Source organism: Parambassis ranga, chromosome 5, assembly GCF_900634625.1.
Source record: "Parambassis ranga chromosome 5, fParRan2.1, whole genome shotgun sequence".
Classification (NCBI taxonomy): domain Eukaryota; kingdom Metazoa; phylum Chordata; class Actinopteri; family Ambassidae; genus Parambassis; species Parambassis ranga.
In genome coordinates this window covers 20,809,747-20,824,039 of record NC_041026.1, presented here as the reverse complement: position 1 = coordinate 20,824,039, position 14,293 = coordinate 20,809,747, and the positions used below count along the sequence as shown (strand labels likewise).

The following is a 14,293-nucleotide window of genomic DNA, read 5'->3' as shown; positions in this document are numbered from 1 at the left end:
ATCTGTCATCTTTAACAAAAATTAAACACAAACTACACATAAAGTTGAACATTTTAATAACATCCATCCTCAAAAAGCAACAAAAACAAAAGACTAAAAAACATCCTATCCAATTTAAAATATCACAATGTTAACCTGAGAGTTATACGTGTTGCTTCTTTAGCATCATCCTTCACCTAAACTCCAACTCTTTTACCCTTTTTTTCTTTGTCTATCAATCCTCTCTTTCATCATCAGCTACATCATGCTCACACATCTACCTCTGTGTGCGTTTTGAGTGCAAACTTTTATCAAACAAAAGGAAACTACACCAAAAGATAGGTTAACGAGATGAACTATCAGACTAGGTGGAAAACAGACGGAAGCCTTCACTATAAATATGTACAAAGAAAAAAGGCAGACACATCAGAACAGACATACAGTGTTAAATTAAAGAATAAATAAAAATACTTTGTGTAGAATATGTGATGTTACCGAAGCTAAATTGGAAGTGCTTGTTTTACAGTGCCAGCACAACTGGTAATAATGCCCAAAGTAACATTTCCTCATAAGACCCGTAAAGGTCCTTGTGTCATTTGGTAATTAACTGTATTGGTTTAAGTCAAGTATTTTCTAAAATTAATGCTGTTGAGCAGTGCTAGTCTACTGTGCAAATGCACCACACATGTAAAAAAAATGTTTTATCCTACAGTAATTAAGAGTCTGTCTATTGAGAGACATTGATCCTTCAGTGTCACTCAGTGTTCATGAAGGATCAGAGACTGGACCCAATCAGTCAGTACTGGTGGCTGTTCTTAGTCTCTGTAGACGGAGGTTATCTGTCTTGAGGGAATGTGTGCTGGATGGTAGGAGTCATATGGCCCCTCTGAGTGCGTGTCATAGCTGGTCTGAGTCTGATACAGGACCTGGTCCACATGGGAAGGGGAGTAGTGGTGTGGAGGTGGGTAGTGGGGTGAAGGCTCCTGTTTGGGTACAAGGTTGCTGCTAATACTCAGAGGCGGAGTAGGGGGACCGTCATATGGAGGGGTTCCCACACCACCACCATACTCATTTGGTGAGTGATTCTCATATGGCCCTCCTTTCATCGCCCTCAGGTGCAGCAGGTGAGCCGAGTCAAAAGTGCCATATGGGGGGCTCGGCAGGCCTGGAGAGGTGTAGCTCACCATGCCACCAAGAGGAGTTGGCAGCGGCCGGACTCCATGTCTGTCTTCAGGCCTCATCACAGCTCCGGGAGCTGCACCCAGCTGTACGCAGCCAGCAACCAGGTTGGTTGTGGGCTGTGAGAGGCCCTTGCACAGCGTCTCCATGAAAGCCCTGCTCTCTGTGGACAGGCCCCCCTCCAGGGCTTCAGACAGAGCACAGATGTAGTTGCGGGCAAGCCGCAATGTCTCAATCTTGGACAGTTTCTGTGTCTTGGAGTGACAGGGCATGATGCTGCGCAGGTTCTCCAGGGCATCATTTAGGCCGTGCATACGGGAGCGCTCTCTGGCATTTGCCTTTACACGCCTGGCACGGAAGCGCTCCTGCCGGGCCTTGGTCATTCGCTTTTTCTTGGGGCCTCGGCGTTTGGACTCATTTTCATCCTCCTGTGCTTCCTCTACATCCTCCTCATCTTCCTCTGCATCTTCACTCCCCATCTCTCTGGCCTGCTGGCTCAGTCCGCCTGACCTGTAGTGGCGTGATGAGACAGACGCATCTCCATCGGGGGAGCTCATGTCTCCATCCATCCACTGCAGAGGGCTGACGACCTCCTCTCCCTCTCCTTGTCTCACATATGGCTTAATCATCATAGTACTCTGTAAGCAAGGAAAAAAGATATCACTACACCTGTACTGCTGTCCCAGTATGTATCTTTTTCATTCAGTAAAAAGTCAAACAAACACATTAACTTCACTACATTACTTGCAGTTACCATATCTGAGTCTCTCAAATGTGATGTGTTCACATTAATTCAGCCATATAACACTCTGTAAAAAGCCTTATCTAGTCAATGCTTTTAATACTTTATGTTTTAAAATTGTATTCATTGATCACATTTCTGTGAAGGCTCTAAGTGCCTGTCTCTATAAGTCAGTATAATATACTCATTGTCCGGTAATAAGCAACAGTAGTAATCTAATTACTGGATACACCGTGGCTGTAAGCAGTCCTGACGCGGTTTCAGCACCGGACAGCTCCATCCTGAGTGACGCGCGCTCCTCAGCCACAGGTGCTTCTGATTGGCCAAAACATGAACGCAAAGACAGGACCTGCTTTAAATGTATAGCAGTCCGTGTGTGTGTGTGTGTGTGTGTGTGTGTGTTTTTATCATATGCATTATCCATTTAACCATTTTCTCCCCCCTCGCCTCTCTCTCGGGGTAATCCCGGTCGACTTGTGAACTGGTAATGCCTCGGCAAGATAAAGTCACTCCAATCTGGGGCATCGCAGGATTTACTCCGTGGATGAAGCGACGACCATGGGATTAAATGAAAGATCGACATCCCCCAGATCGCCGCACAGAGGGCGCAGATTGAATTGAAAAAGACAGACTTTTTCAAAGGCAGAAATATTAATGTCTCACCACAAATTACGTGCCTGATTTGTTGAATGCGACTGACGCATTTTAAGATGAAGCCTTTTTACGAATATTTTAATTAGACCTGCTCTTCATTACATGATGACTTGACTTGTTGTTCTTTTTTAAAATGAATGTTTGTGCCAAAATTTGAATTCTTTAGGCTGAACTGAAAAATAATTAAGCTTGTTAAATAACCTCTGTCTCTCTGATTAACAAATTATGCATAATTTTGATCCTTACCTGTGCTGATGTCCCGGGACGCCTCAGATGTTTGCTGATCTGTCTTTTCTCTGCGGATCACAGTGTGGTCTCTCTGTCCATCAAAGAGTGCTGAAGCCCCGTCCTGCCTCCTACTTCTTCTGGAGCGCTGTCCCACTCAGTGTGGGTCACTCTGCGGGGGCTCCGGGTTTTAACCTCTACGTTAAAGCTCCTCCTCCCACTCCCATCAACTCCTGTTGACGCGCTTGAGCTCGCGCGTGGCCGGCCCGTGGCTCGAGCCCCTGGAGCTCCACACGTGTGTGTGTGTGTGTGTGTGTGTGTGTGTGTGTGTGAGAGAGAGAGAGAGAAAGAGAGAGAGAGAGAGAGAGACCAGACAAACAGGAGAGGCCCAGGCCTTTGTTGCTTTGGAGGGCGGCCGCCAAATCCGCAGCACTTTTGCATTGAACGGAGGAGAGACGCGCTCAGTCGCCTGAGCCTAACTGTATGTGACAGCTTGAAGTTGCATGTGAGCAGGTGTTTGCTCCATCTCTTCTTCCAGCCATACATCCCTTCGCAGTGCAGAGATAGGCTGTTGAACAAGTTCACCTCACCCAGGAGGCCGCTCTGACCAGAAGGGGAAGCCTTGTTTAGTCACACGAGGTGCGCTGTGTATATGCACCCCCTCTCTCTGCTGGATGTATAGGTGCAGAGTTTCTGGACTTTGAAGCTTCTAACCCAAATATGTATTGTCAACGTTTTAAAGGCTAACAGCGGCAATCTTCATCCTAATTTACTCTATAAATAACTTCTTCAAGATTATAAGCACTATGTTTACATGCAAAATACACTTATCATGGAAGAGCTATATTTCAGAGCTGCTTAACAAAAACGATATTGTATGAATGCATATCGAAGGGACACAGTGGTGACCTTGGAAAAAGCTGTAAGACTTGAAAACATTATCTCTGCAGCTGAATGTGATAAAGAAAGACAAAGAGAACAAATATTATCATTATTAATACTACATATTTGAGAAACCTATGATTGTATGAATATGTAATGTAAATGGTCAATATGTTGAGAAGGTTACATAAAAATGATTAAAATAATTCTCTTTCAGTACAGGTCACAAACAAAACAGTTGAACTTGTAATAAGATAAAATAGGATCATACATGACCTAATTCCAGGGACCTGAAAGACAGTAAATAGTTACAGAGATATTTCATGAAGATAGCTTGTTAACCAGCTAACACTGCTTGTACTGTAGCACATAAGGTGGGAAGGTTTATCAGTGTAGCACCTGCCTGAGGAGAAACAGCAGTGATGTCTCAAAGGGGCACCTTTCTGTCATCTTGTAATTCATGTTGATGGACAGTTAAGCTGTAACTATTATAGGACTGGCCTATACTGACCTTACTTTTAACCACCCAAACTATTTTGTAATGTGATTTGAAATGCACCTTTATGCAATGTTGAACTGAAGTTAAGTCTGAAAATAACCTTGATGTCATAGGAACAAGTACCAGCACCAGATGTTACACGCACACAATCACACAATGGTGCATTGCTATGGTTACACCAGTTGTTTCACTGGCTGAAGGAACTACACTTTAACCTAAATATATCTGTGGATGCTCTCATTCATCCAGGTCATAGTCATTTCCAAGAGTTTAAATCAAGGCAACTGGACTCAAGGATTGTTTTTTTAAGACGTTTCGCCACTCCCCCAAGTAGCTTGTTAATTTCTGCTATACCTTAACTTAAAGGTTTTTCAGGTCAGATTGTATCCAATAACAAAGATCTCTCCTGCAGATATCAATGGTCTGTAATGTCCATCTAACCACACTAAAGTTCTCTGAAAAGCGAGCTGCTGTATTTAAAGGTCTGAAGAAAATATATGTGCTGTTGATACTTTGTGTATCTGAAAAGAGAGATGTGTGTATACGTGAGCACCACATGCTCTAACAGGGTTAAGGTAGGCTACAGGAAAATCTGCAAACCCCAACTATCCTTTGCCTTTTACTCCCTTTTCGCTCCCAAGCCAACCACCTTGTCCACTGCTCCTCCCCCTGCGTCTTTTCCTGTCCTATTCCGCACCTGCAGCCTGAGATGGGAATAGCAGAGTGGGGCCTCTAGCATCCCCAGAGTGGAACCAACAGGGGAATATGTTAGCTGAGGCCCCGTGTCCCCATTGCATATGCTCATCATAATACACAGTTTGCAACAATGAAATGAAATACATTTGATTCATTAATCTGTTTTGCGCTGCAGTGTACCACATCTGTCATGACAAAACTGACCAGTTGTTTTAGCCCTTTATTTTTTTTGAGTTTGATCTGCTTAGAGTACACAGTGCGATCTTTATTCTCCACAAGTGGTGCTTAAGTGTGATACAGTATGTATGCCATGATGTCCCCTCGTCCCTCTGTGCAGGCCACACATGATGAAGTCCTGCTGCAGATGGTCTTTGCCTAAACATACCTCTTATTTTGGCAGTGTGTGGCTCAGATGCGCCTCTATTCTCCACTGGCTGCTCAGCACATGCTCAGAGGATAGTCCCTTCCTCACCTTTTTCTAGGTATGTTTGTGAGACAGGAATTTAGTTTGTTAGAATGAAAAAATCAAGGACAGATAAAACTTCACTTCAGTACACACACAAACATGACCTTCCCCTGAATCCCCCATGGTTCAGTGTGTGACAGCGGGGGAAAGTGGGTTTTTTTTTTCCATCTGTCATACTGGAAGTCCTCGGAGAGATGCCAACACCACAGTGTGAAGAGCGTGTATGTGTTTGTGTGTGCGTTCATGTTGAAGAAGATGGACTGTATGTGCAGCTAAGTTTTTCTTCATACAATAGCAGCAGTCTCGGCCTATGAGGTCACCTTAGTGCAACATGATTGCACCTCTCACTCTGCATATGTCTGTATTGGAAAAGGCGATGACAACACGCTCATCAAATTGTTCGGAAAGCATAAAAAAACTGCAGAGAATGAACGTTGCTCTGTATTTCATGGTCACCCATCAACTTTAGAAATGGCCGGCTTCTGAGCCAAACTTGAACCTCCCTCCAGCCCAGCACCGACCCTGGGGAGACAGGGGTGATGTTGACCATGTGGCTTTCTACTAACCATTTCATTGATGGACCCCACTACTGGGTGAAATAGACAATCCCCCCCACACCCACACCCCACCTCCCGTCTGAACCCCTAAACCCCCTTAACCCTTTCCTAAACCCTCTGTTGGCCCCCTGTTGTGCGTGCTCATTGGCTGACCGCCTTCAGGCGTCCCTTTTCCACGGGCCCATTGTCTGGCTCCATAAGCAGCTTTGTTTCTGCATGTGCAGCTGGGCTAGCCCGCTCAGCCATTAGCCACAACACGCTAAAGGGAGAGCGGGATAATATAATTACAAAACAAAAGTCAGGTGGCTCACGAGATCTGCCAGGAGAAGCCCATTTGGGGGAGATGCGAGGACACGCTGGCGGGTGGCCAGCTATAATTTGATTATGAAGTTGTGTGACTGACAAAAGAAACAATTGAATCTTTTTTTCTTTTATTTGCCCCACTGTGATTTAATTTAATTCATTTGGGGCTTTAAAAGGAGGGCAATGTGAAAAGAGAGAAGATTTACTCTTCTAATTTCTACAGCCACCAGCTCACAAAATGTAATATGCTCTGACAAAACAGAAATTCCTGCCTGGGTTAACTTTATTGTTGCTGCAGCACTTTGACTGCATGTGCGGCCTGAAGGCTGGAGTTTTCCTGCAGGCTGACTGGTCTTGTGCTCTTGTTTTGCATGAATGCACACAGACTGGTGGACAATAGGATCAGTGGCAGATCCATCTCCTGTAATACTTTCTTTAAACAGGGCAGCAAGTGTGTCCCCCTGTTCTGTCAGCAGACCCAAATTTATCCTGTTAGTCACCCTAGATGAGTGAAAGAGTAAAATCAACCCCCATCCCAGCTGGACACACACACACACACACACACACACACGCCTGTATGATGCACCCATTCATACAGGCACACACACACACACGCACACTTAACCCCTCACTAGGGAGTTACACTCACGCAGCTTTATGGACAGCTGATAAGAACAGGTTTAGCTGGTGGCCACTGTTCAGAGCAGGTCAAGCAGAACAAGATCTGTTAATGTCTTTTTGTTTCTCTAGTTCATACTGCAAAAGACTGCATTTTGGGTTTTGTTTTTTATGTTTTGTTTTGCTGTGACATAAAACAATAAGCAATTGTGTCAAATGCACACATGCTCTTACGACTGAGGAGTTAGTGTGCCCGCTTAGGGTGTGTAAACGCCCATTTTTTGCCCCATTAGGCACAGCTTGATCGTGCCCCTGGGAGAGCAGCACATTCTCATGCTCTGTGAGAGGAAGGTTTCACTGTGGATTAGTCAACGGTCCGCTTTATTTCAGAGCAAGCCTCTGATGAAAAAAGGATACCACATAAAAAGAACAACAATAGTCATCTCACTTTTTATTACATCACGTAATAAAAAGAAATTGCTCAAATTAAAGAACACTGCTCACTGAGATAATCCTTCCTGATGAGCGTATTGTTATATTGTTTGGGGAATATCTTCAGTTCTGTGGTGTTGCAGGAAAAGCAGAGGCGATGAACTTCTTGCCATCACCGTAGAAAGTTTTATCCCAGGTGTAAGTTTGGATGATGAGCTCCTTCCCTCCAAGGCTCAGACGACACCTTAGATGGATCAGAAAAAAACAAATCAGAACAGATGCACAGACAGGAAAAACTTACAGCACCCCACTGTTGATTTACTCACTGTTTTCCAGGCCGGGTGATGTAGCAGAGGCTGTACAGGGCAAAGTCAAACTCGGGGCTGCAACCAATGATCGCAGAGCCAACCTGCTTGAAGTAGCCGTCCCACATGAACTGCATTCCCAGGACGTCAGGGTATGTAGTCCACTGAAAGCAACAGACATGAAATAAGAGAGTGCTGCACACATCACAGAATAGATCCAGGTGTGTAGTGGAAGCGTACAGGGCCGTCGAAGCTGTGGCTGTAGTAGTTCAGCAGTCCTTTTTTCTCAAGAGTGTAAAATTGGATCCAGTTGTGGAAACCAGACACCTTCCCTCCTTTAACCTCTCCTGTTACAGAATGTAGTTTTTAATAAGGAATCTTTTTCAGACAGCTGTAGTGTTTATAAGACGTCTGCATCATTTGAACCTGCAAAGATGTGTTCAAAGCCGCTGGAGTCCTGCATGTTGTTGTTGCGTGAGTACAGGCCGAACCACATCATCTTTAGGTCATGAAGGAACTCTTCCTCAGACTTATAAACACCTTAAGATAAAGAATAACACCTGGTGTAACCCGTGTTTATTTACAGTAAGTGCTGCGGAGTGGTGGACACAGTTACCTTTGGTATAAAGGAAAGCAAACAGCTCTCTGCCCAGCTCAGTGTTGGACATAGTTTCTTTGAGGAAGGTATCCTGCTCAGCCAGCTGCTGAGCGCTGAAGTCCTCCGCCTGTCCGGTCTTCCTTTTATAGTTGTCTAGCAGTGCAAGGAGAGCTGCGTAGGTAGGCTTTGAAAACAGAGTGTCCTCGTCCAGGTAGTGGAACAAACTGAAAGCACAGAAGAAATGAGCACATACATATAGAGTAAGAGGAACAGAAGGTGGTTATCAAACTGTCTCCTCACGGCGCAGAGGACAGGTCTGTCTGGGAGCTGGTTTGGGAGTCAGGCACCAGAGTCTGAGGGTCAATAATCAGTTCTGAGGCTGACGCCTTGTTAGAGTCCAGAACATAGAGTGTCTCAGAGAGAGCCTTGATCTCAGCATCAGTGATCACACCTCCACTGGCACCTGTGCACATCACAAACACAGACAACATCTGACATCACTATTAATCCAGAGTGGTGATTCTATTCTATTCTAATTATTCTGATGTATGTTTAATATGTTTAGAGGTAAATATAAGTGGTGATTGGTCAGCTTTCGGCCAAAGACAGAGATTAGTTCAGCATCTCTGTTCACTTTCTATCTTTTGTTGTATCTCTTTTTCAGATAATTATACATTTCAAGTCATTTATTTCTGAGAAGATCAATGAAGAACACATGATGAAAGTTTTACTTAAAAGGTATTAATGAGAATTGTTCGGTTAAAAACATGTAACATAATCAGTAATGACCCAGGAGATTAATTCAGGACATGATTCTTATATTTGTATTAATAAACACCACACAAACTAGTTTAAGTGACCTCCACACTGACACTGCTGATGACATAATTTAAACTTCACATCAATCTCCCCCATTAAATCCTTACGCAGTTCACATACTGCAATACAATCGATTAATCATTATTTATAAAAATTACCTTCATGCTATAGTTTTATTGTTGTGTTGATAAGGAAATAAGTTTTCTAACTCATGGAGGCAGCAGATAGAAAAATTAACCCTCCATCTGAAGGAGGTTTCACTACAAAGCACAACAGTGACACCGACTGGTCAAAAACTGACTGTTGATTTGACCAAGAGTCTGACATCACAAACCAACAATGGTTATTACTCAACAATAATCCATCAAAAACAGACCTTCTGCATTTTAAATCCTACATAAGTAAATAGAATGTCGTAAAAGTACAATTTAAAACAGTTTCCATTCCATTCCATTTCCAAGGTGACTAAAATAGGTGACTTTTATTTGGACTCTATTTTAAATAAATAATAAATAATAGTAGTAAATGATAATGGATTTCAACATATATGTTTTAGTGCATGCTTCCTTGAACTGTCCTGATTTTGTATATTTTCTTCTGCTTGTTATTTATTTCAAGTTATTTTCATAGAAACCGAGCTCTTGTTTTTCCTGCTGACTGCTCCACCATGTGAAAGTGAGCAGGTGTCAAAGTGGCTCTTTGCATAACACAAACACAGGAGTGGTGGCACGTGGAGCTGACCAACGGCCAGTCTTACCACTACAGAGTTCTGCGTAGTCGCTGCAGCAGTTGTTGTACTGCGTGCACTTGGAGTTGCAGTGGCATTTGTTCTGAGAGTTGTACTTTTCACCACACCGGCCTTTGCAAGATAAGGCTCCATCTAAAAGAACCAGAAACACACTGATGAGTAACAGTTTCACCCAAACATGTAGGATCAGAGTGTGTCGCTCACCTTTACATAATTGAAAGTAATCTGAGCAGCAGTCTTTGAAGCGCTCACATGAAGAGTTGCACTGACAGGAGTAATTGCCGTCTGTCCCATGACCACACCGATTCTCACATGATTCCAGGGAGTCTGAAAACCACCAGCACAGATTAGTGACTTCATCACACAGCACTGCACTCATGCTGTTTACTAAAAATGCAAAGAAGGTGATGTTAATCTCTTACTGCTGTAGCCCTGGCAGAAGAGGGTCACACAAAGTACGAGGACAGCAGCGACCTTCATGTTGGCTCAATAACCTGAAACCTGAAAACACAGAGAGCTGATCATGGTCACCCTTTTATAGCAGCTCTCACCTGACCAATCCAGAAGCACACATGAGCCCAGCCTGTGAGTCAGGATGTCACTTTGAGATAAAACTTTCTGATGTGTAAACAGATTTCAGAAAATATCAGCCTCTTAATGTATCCTCCTGTTTATTTGTTTATTTGTAGGACTGTAAAAAGCAGTATATGTTAGAGACGTCTGTATCAGGTCATGTTATATACAACAGTTTAGAATTGGCTTATCAGTTCTGATGAAGCCACTCAAGGGAAGCAAAGACATCTTTTAAAACTATATGTCCAGTGGCCTCAATTTAAAACTCTTGTTTGGCAACTCCACACAAAGCAGAATTAAAAAAAACTGTCTCTTCTCTGTGAAAATACACACCTGCAAATCAAACAGGATAAAACCATATCAATTTATAAGCTGTGATAACAGCTTCAGGTTAATATAATCTGATTTACAAATTATATAATTTCCATGAAATTGAAAGTAAAATGTCTCTTTACTGCTGCCCTTTTTATATTAAATGTATTTTTTTTTAATTTAAATAAACACTAATACAAGTATTGACACTAAAGTGGACATATATAAGTAAGGTTTTACATCTTTTTAGGACTCTTCTTTCTCCCACCAGGAGGACCAGATGTTGTGTTTCACAGGGTTGTGCAATATAAATAGCTGACATGCTTCAGTTTCCCTGATCCTGTTCCGCTCACATGCCTCTAAAAGCTGCACATAGCAATGAAAAACTTGCAAAATCACATGTGCTGTGAATAAGTACAGTAAAAAATATTATACTGTGATTACAGTATCTTAATAATCTACTGTAGAAAGTTACAGTAAACTGACACTACAGACAGACAGACACTTTATTGATCCCCTGTTATCCTAGGGAGGTCTGGATTTGGAACCATACTCAAAATAAAAGTGGAAAATCACATTTCAGAAGGCTGTTCCTCCTTGCACAAAGGAGGAGGTAGTGGTCCTGCTGCTGGGTTGTTGCCCTCCTACGGCCCCCTCCACGTCTCCTGGTATCTCCTCCATGCTCTGGACACTGTGCTGATAGATACAGCAAACCTTCTTGCCACAGCTCTCGTTGATGTGTCATTGAGGATGAGCTGCACTACCTGAGCAGCTTGTATGGGTTGTAGACACTGCCTCATGCTACCTCTAGGGCTGAGAGCACTGACAAAATGCAAAAGTGAGCAAAACATCAGGCAGAAAGGATGAGAGCAGAGAAATGGTCTGTGGTCAGCACCTGCAGAACCTCTCCTTTATAGGGGTTGTCTTGATAATTACCTTTCGTTTCCACCTGTTGTCTGTTCCATTTGCACAACAGCAGCTGAAATTGATTCACAATCAGTGTTGCATCATCACCACTGTGCACTGTGTTACTGAGACCACTTTTCTGCTAAAAGGTTTTTTATATATCATAAATAAAAGACTGGAACTCACGTAAAATGTGACAGATAAAATTCAGCTTTGCTGTTTTCTCGCTTCATTAAACCATGGATGGATGAGAACGTATGTAAACACATTGTATTGTAAAATTTACAATAATACAGTACTTTTTTAAATGCACATTTCCAAACTGCATACACATGTGTAGAGCCATACAACACATTGCAGGACATGCATAACATGCAGCTAATTTTGGTTCAGACGGTGCCGCAGTCCACCGATTCGCTAGGGGGCGCTGTGCTGGAATAATAACTCTACTGAAACACTTTTGTCCCTGCGTGGCTGCCGTCCACAGCGTGGATTTCAATGACATTCTGAGCTTTGATAAGACGGTTTTCTCATTCAGGTTGTAAAGATGTCGTTAACATTTTTATTCAGAGCGATCACAAGAGATGTTGCAAAGGTGAGCAGATTCAGACATACGTTGTTCGGCGTTTAATCTACAGTCTGATAGCTGTCGCTGCTTTAACTGTTAGCTTCTGTGCTGTCTGCTTTAGCAAAGCATCCATTGGGTCAGTTTTAAGTTAATGTCCTTATTTTTTATTTCATATCACGTGATCATATCAGCATATTGCGGTGTTATTTATTTTCTTTAAATGGCTTTTGCTGTGCCAAAGGTTTGGTACATCTGACCTGCTCTTAAGGAGTCTGGTAAACTGTCTTTTACAGTGTGTGTCCACCATGTCATCCTCAGGTCAGTGTTTGCCAGCATTTACAGTCCTTACACACAGGATGTCACCTTCTGGCTGCAGACAAAGCACTGCTGATGAAACTGCGAAAAAACACCGGCTACACTTTCATTAACTGCAAGAAGGCCCTGGAGAAGTTTGACAATGACATGGCCCAGGTAAGCCCCTCCTCACTGCTGCCACTTTGGTGTAATAATAGCATTAAGTTCAGAGACTGTGATGTTGATGTAATATGTCAAACGCTCAGGCAGAGACGTGGCTACATGAGCAGGCTCAGAAGGAGGGCTGGAGCAAAGCAAACAAGCTGGAGGGCCGCAAAGCCAAAGAGGGTCTGATTGGTGTGTTTGTGGGAAATAAAGCTGCGGTGATGGTGGAGGTGAGGCCATGTAGGATGTTATCAGCATCATCTATGTTTCCTCTTTGTTTGATATGTTTGAGTGATATCTCTTGCCTTTATTGTCTGTGTGATGCAGGTAAACTGTGAGACAGACTTTGTTGCCCACAATGAGAAGTTCCAACAGCTGGTAAAGGATGTGACATTTGCTACCTTGGCTCACCATCGGATTAAAACTCAAAGTCAGGATGGATACGTGAAGGTAGATACACACACACACGACAGCATATCATATTCTCTTATTTTTCTATGACTTTATTTTCTAAGTGAATTAATTAAATATAACAACCTGTTATTGAAATGTTTGCAGTGTAGAAATTAACTGTTAATTAACTATTACAAACTGTGCCCTACACTGTGTTTTTCCTAGTTCATGTGTCATCAGTGAAGTGTGTGATGCACAGCATTACTTTTAATGTAAGCTGTGCAGCAGCTGTAGTTACAACTGATGGAAGGAGAAATATGTGTTCGCTCTGTTCACTGTTCCCATCCCTGTTTCCCTTGTTTAGTTTGACTTAAACCTACTACCTGTGTTTTCAGAGTGTCTTGTTAGGTGACCAGTTGGGCAAACTCAGCGTGGGTGAAGGAACTTCACTTGCTGACCAGGTGGCTCTCACTATAGGTCAGTAAGAAAGCGGTTCATTTTTCATTTAAATGTGTCTTTTCTGTGTGACCCTAAGGAATAAAACAGCCTGTAAGGAAGCGCTGGTAAATCAGCTGAATGTGTGAGATTTCTGATAATTGCAGTTTGAATAATGAGGTCTCTTTTTACTCAGGTCGCCTTGGTGAAAACATGTCTGTGAAGCGGGCGGTAACAGTCAGAGTCCCTGCTGACTGGCACATTGGCTCGTATATACACGGTGGTGTAAGCAGTCACACCGAGGTGGCCATGGGCCGGTATGGTGCCCTTGTTGTGTTTCAGGGTGGAAAGGAGGGAGAACAGGAAACTCTAGGCCGTAAGCTGGGGCAGCATGTAGTGGGAGAGGCCCCTTTGTCTCTGGGCAATGACAACGACCTGCCCTGCGGTGAGAGTGAGACGCGCCTGCTGCCTCAGACCTTCCTGGCAGACCCCAGCAGGACTGTGGCACAGTTCCTCAGAGGTCAGCAGGCTCGAGTGCTGGACTTTGTCCGATTTCAGTGTGGTGAGAGCACTGGGGAAGCAGCCAAATGATCATTCATGTGATTATCAAATGCAGGTATTGGTTTACTGTCCAACATTCAGTCTCACAGTGTCATCATGACTTTGAAAACAGCATATATAGATGTACCAGCAGTGTGTCTGATGAAATTACCAATGCAACAATAAAGTGTGAAAAACTCTTTTTTATATTTTACTACTTTTTATTTTAGGATTTACTCTTGTGCTAGAACAGCGTGCTTCTTTGTTTCCAGTGTGATACAATGTTAAATGTGGCATGGGCCATAGTGGACACATTTTATATTGATAAGTCATTGATAAGTCCAGGAGACTTATCCCTTCATTTTAAGGCTTAGTGGCCATCAGTGCCTGAGATTGATAGACAAG

General features: G+C 43.1%; 3 protein-coding genes across 3 annotated transcripts; 1 reads left to right on the top strand and 2 right to left on the bottom strand.

Moving 5' to 3' along the window:
• Positions 1-794: 794 nt before the first annotated feature.
• Positions 795-1,790, bottom strand: LOC114436753 (neurogenic differentiation factor 4-like). Its single transcript, XM_028407180.1, has one exon. It carries the CDS (start codon positions 1,788-1,790, stop codon positions 795-797), a length of 996 nt encoding a protein of 331 aa, XP_028262981.1.
• Positions 1,791-7,236: 5,446 nt separating this feature from the next.
• endou (endonuclease, polyU-specific) lies at positions 7,237-10,241 on the bottom strand. The gene is made up of 9 exons (XM_028407174.1): positions 10,125-10,241; positions 9,907-10,029; positions 9,712-9,834; positions 8,436-8,598; positions 8,154-8,359; positions 7,964-8,077; positions 7,778-7,884; positions 7,559-7,701; positions 7,237-7,476 (listed from the first exon to the last, which is right to left on the bottom strand). The coding sequence occupies exons 1-9, from the start codon at positions 10,180-10,182 to the stop codon at positions 7,356-7,358; spliced, it is 1,158 nt and encodes a 385-aa protein (XP_028262975.1). The 5' UTR covers positions 10,183-10,241; the 3' UTR covers positions 7,237-7,355.
• A 1,708-nt stretch (positions 10,242-11,949) lies between these two features.
• On the top strand, positions 11,950-14,095 carry tsfm (Ts translation elongation factor, mitochondrial). The gene is made up of 6 exons (XM_028407181.1): positions 11,950-12,088; positions 12,380-12,532; positions 12,622-12,750; positions 12,848-12,970; positions 13,309-13,390; positions 13,545-14,095. Exons 1-6 carry the CDS (start codon positions 12,041-12,043, stop codon positions 13,937-13,939), a joined length of 930 nt encoding a protein of 309 aa, XP_028262982.1. The 5' UTR covers positions 11,950-12,040; the 3' UTR covers positions 13,940-14,095.
• The last annotated feature ends 198 nt before the right edge of the window (positions 14,096-14,293 follow it).

Excerpts from the sequence above, each read along its gene's own strand:
- tsfm (XM_028407181.1), top strand. The coding sequence starts at position 12,041 with ATGTCGTTAACATTTTTATTCAGAGCGATCACAAGAGATGTTGCAAAG. Across the intron at positions 12,089-12,379 it reads TCACAAGAGATGTTGCAAAG|GTCAGTGTTTGCCAGCATTT; the intron begins GTGAGCAGATTC and ends TGTCATCCTCAG. Across the intron at positions 12,971-13,308 it reads GTCAGGATGGATACGTGAAG|AGTGTCTTGTTAGGTGACCA; the intron begins GTAGATACACAC and ends CTGTGTTTTCAG.
- LOC114436753 (XM_028407180.1), bottom strand. The coding sequence starts at position 1,790 with ATGATGATTAAGCCATATGTGAGACAAGGAGAGGGAGAGGAGGTCGTC.
- endou (XM_028407174.1), bottom strand. The coding sequence starts at position 10,182 with ATGAAGGTCGCTGCTGTCCTCGTACTTTGTGTGACCCTCTTCTGCCAG. Across the intron at positions 9,835-9,906 it reads TTACTTTCAATTATGTAAAG|ATGGAGCCTTATCTTGCAAA; the intron begins GTGAGCGACACA and ends TGGTTCTTTTAG. Across the intron at positions 8,360-8,435 it reads ACAGACCTGTCCTCTGCGCC|TTTGTTCCACTACCTGGACG; the intron begins GTGAGGAGACAG and ends CTGTGCTTTCAG.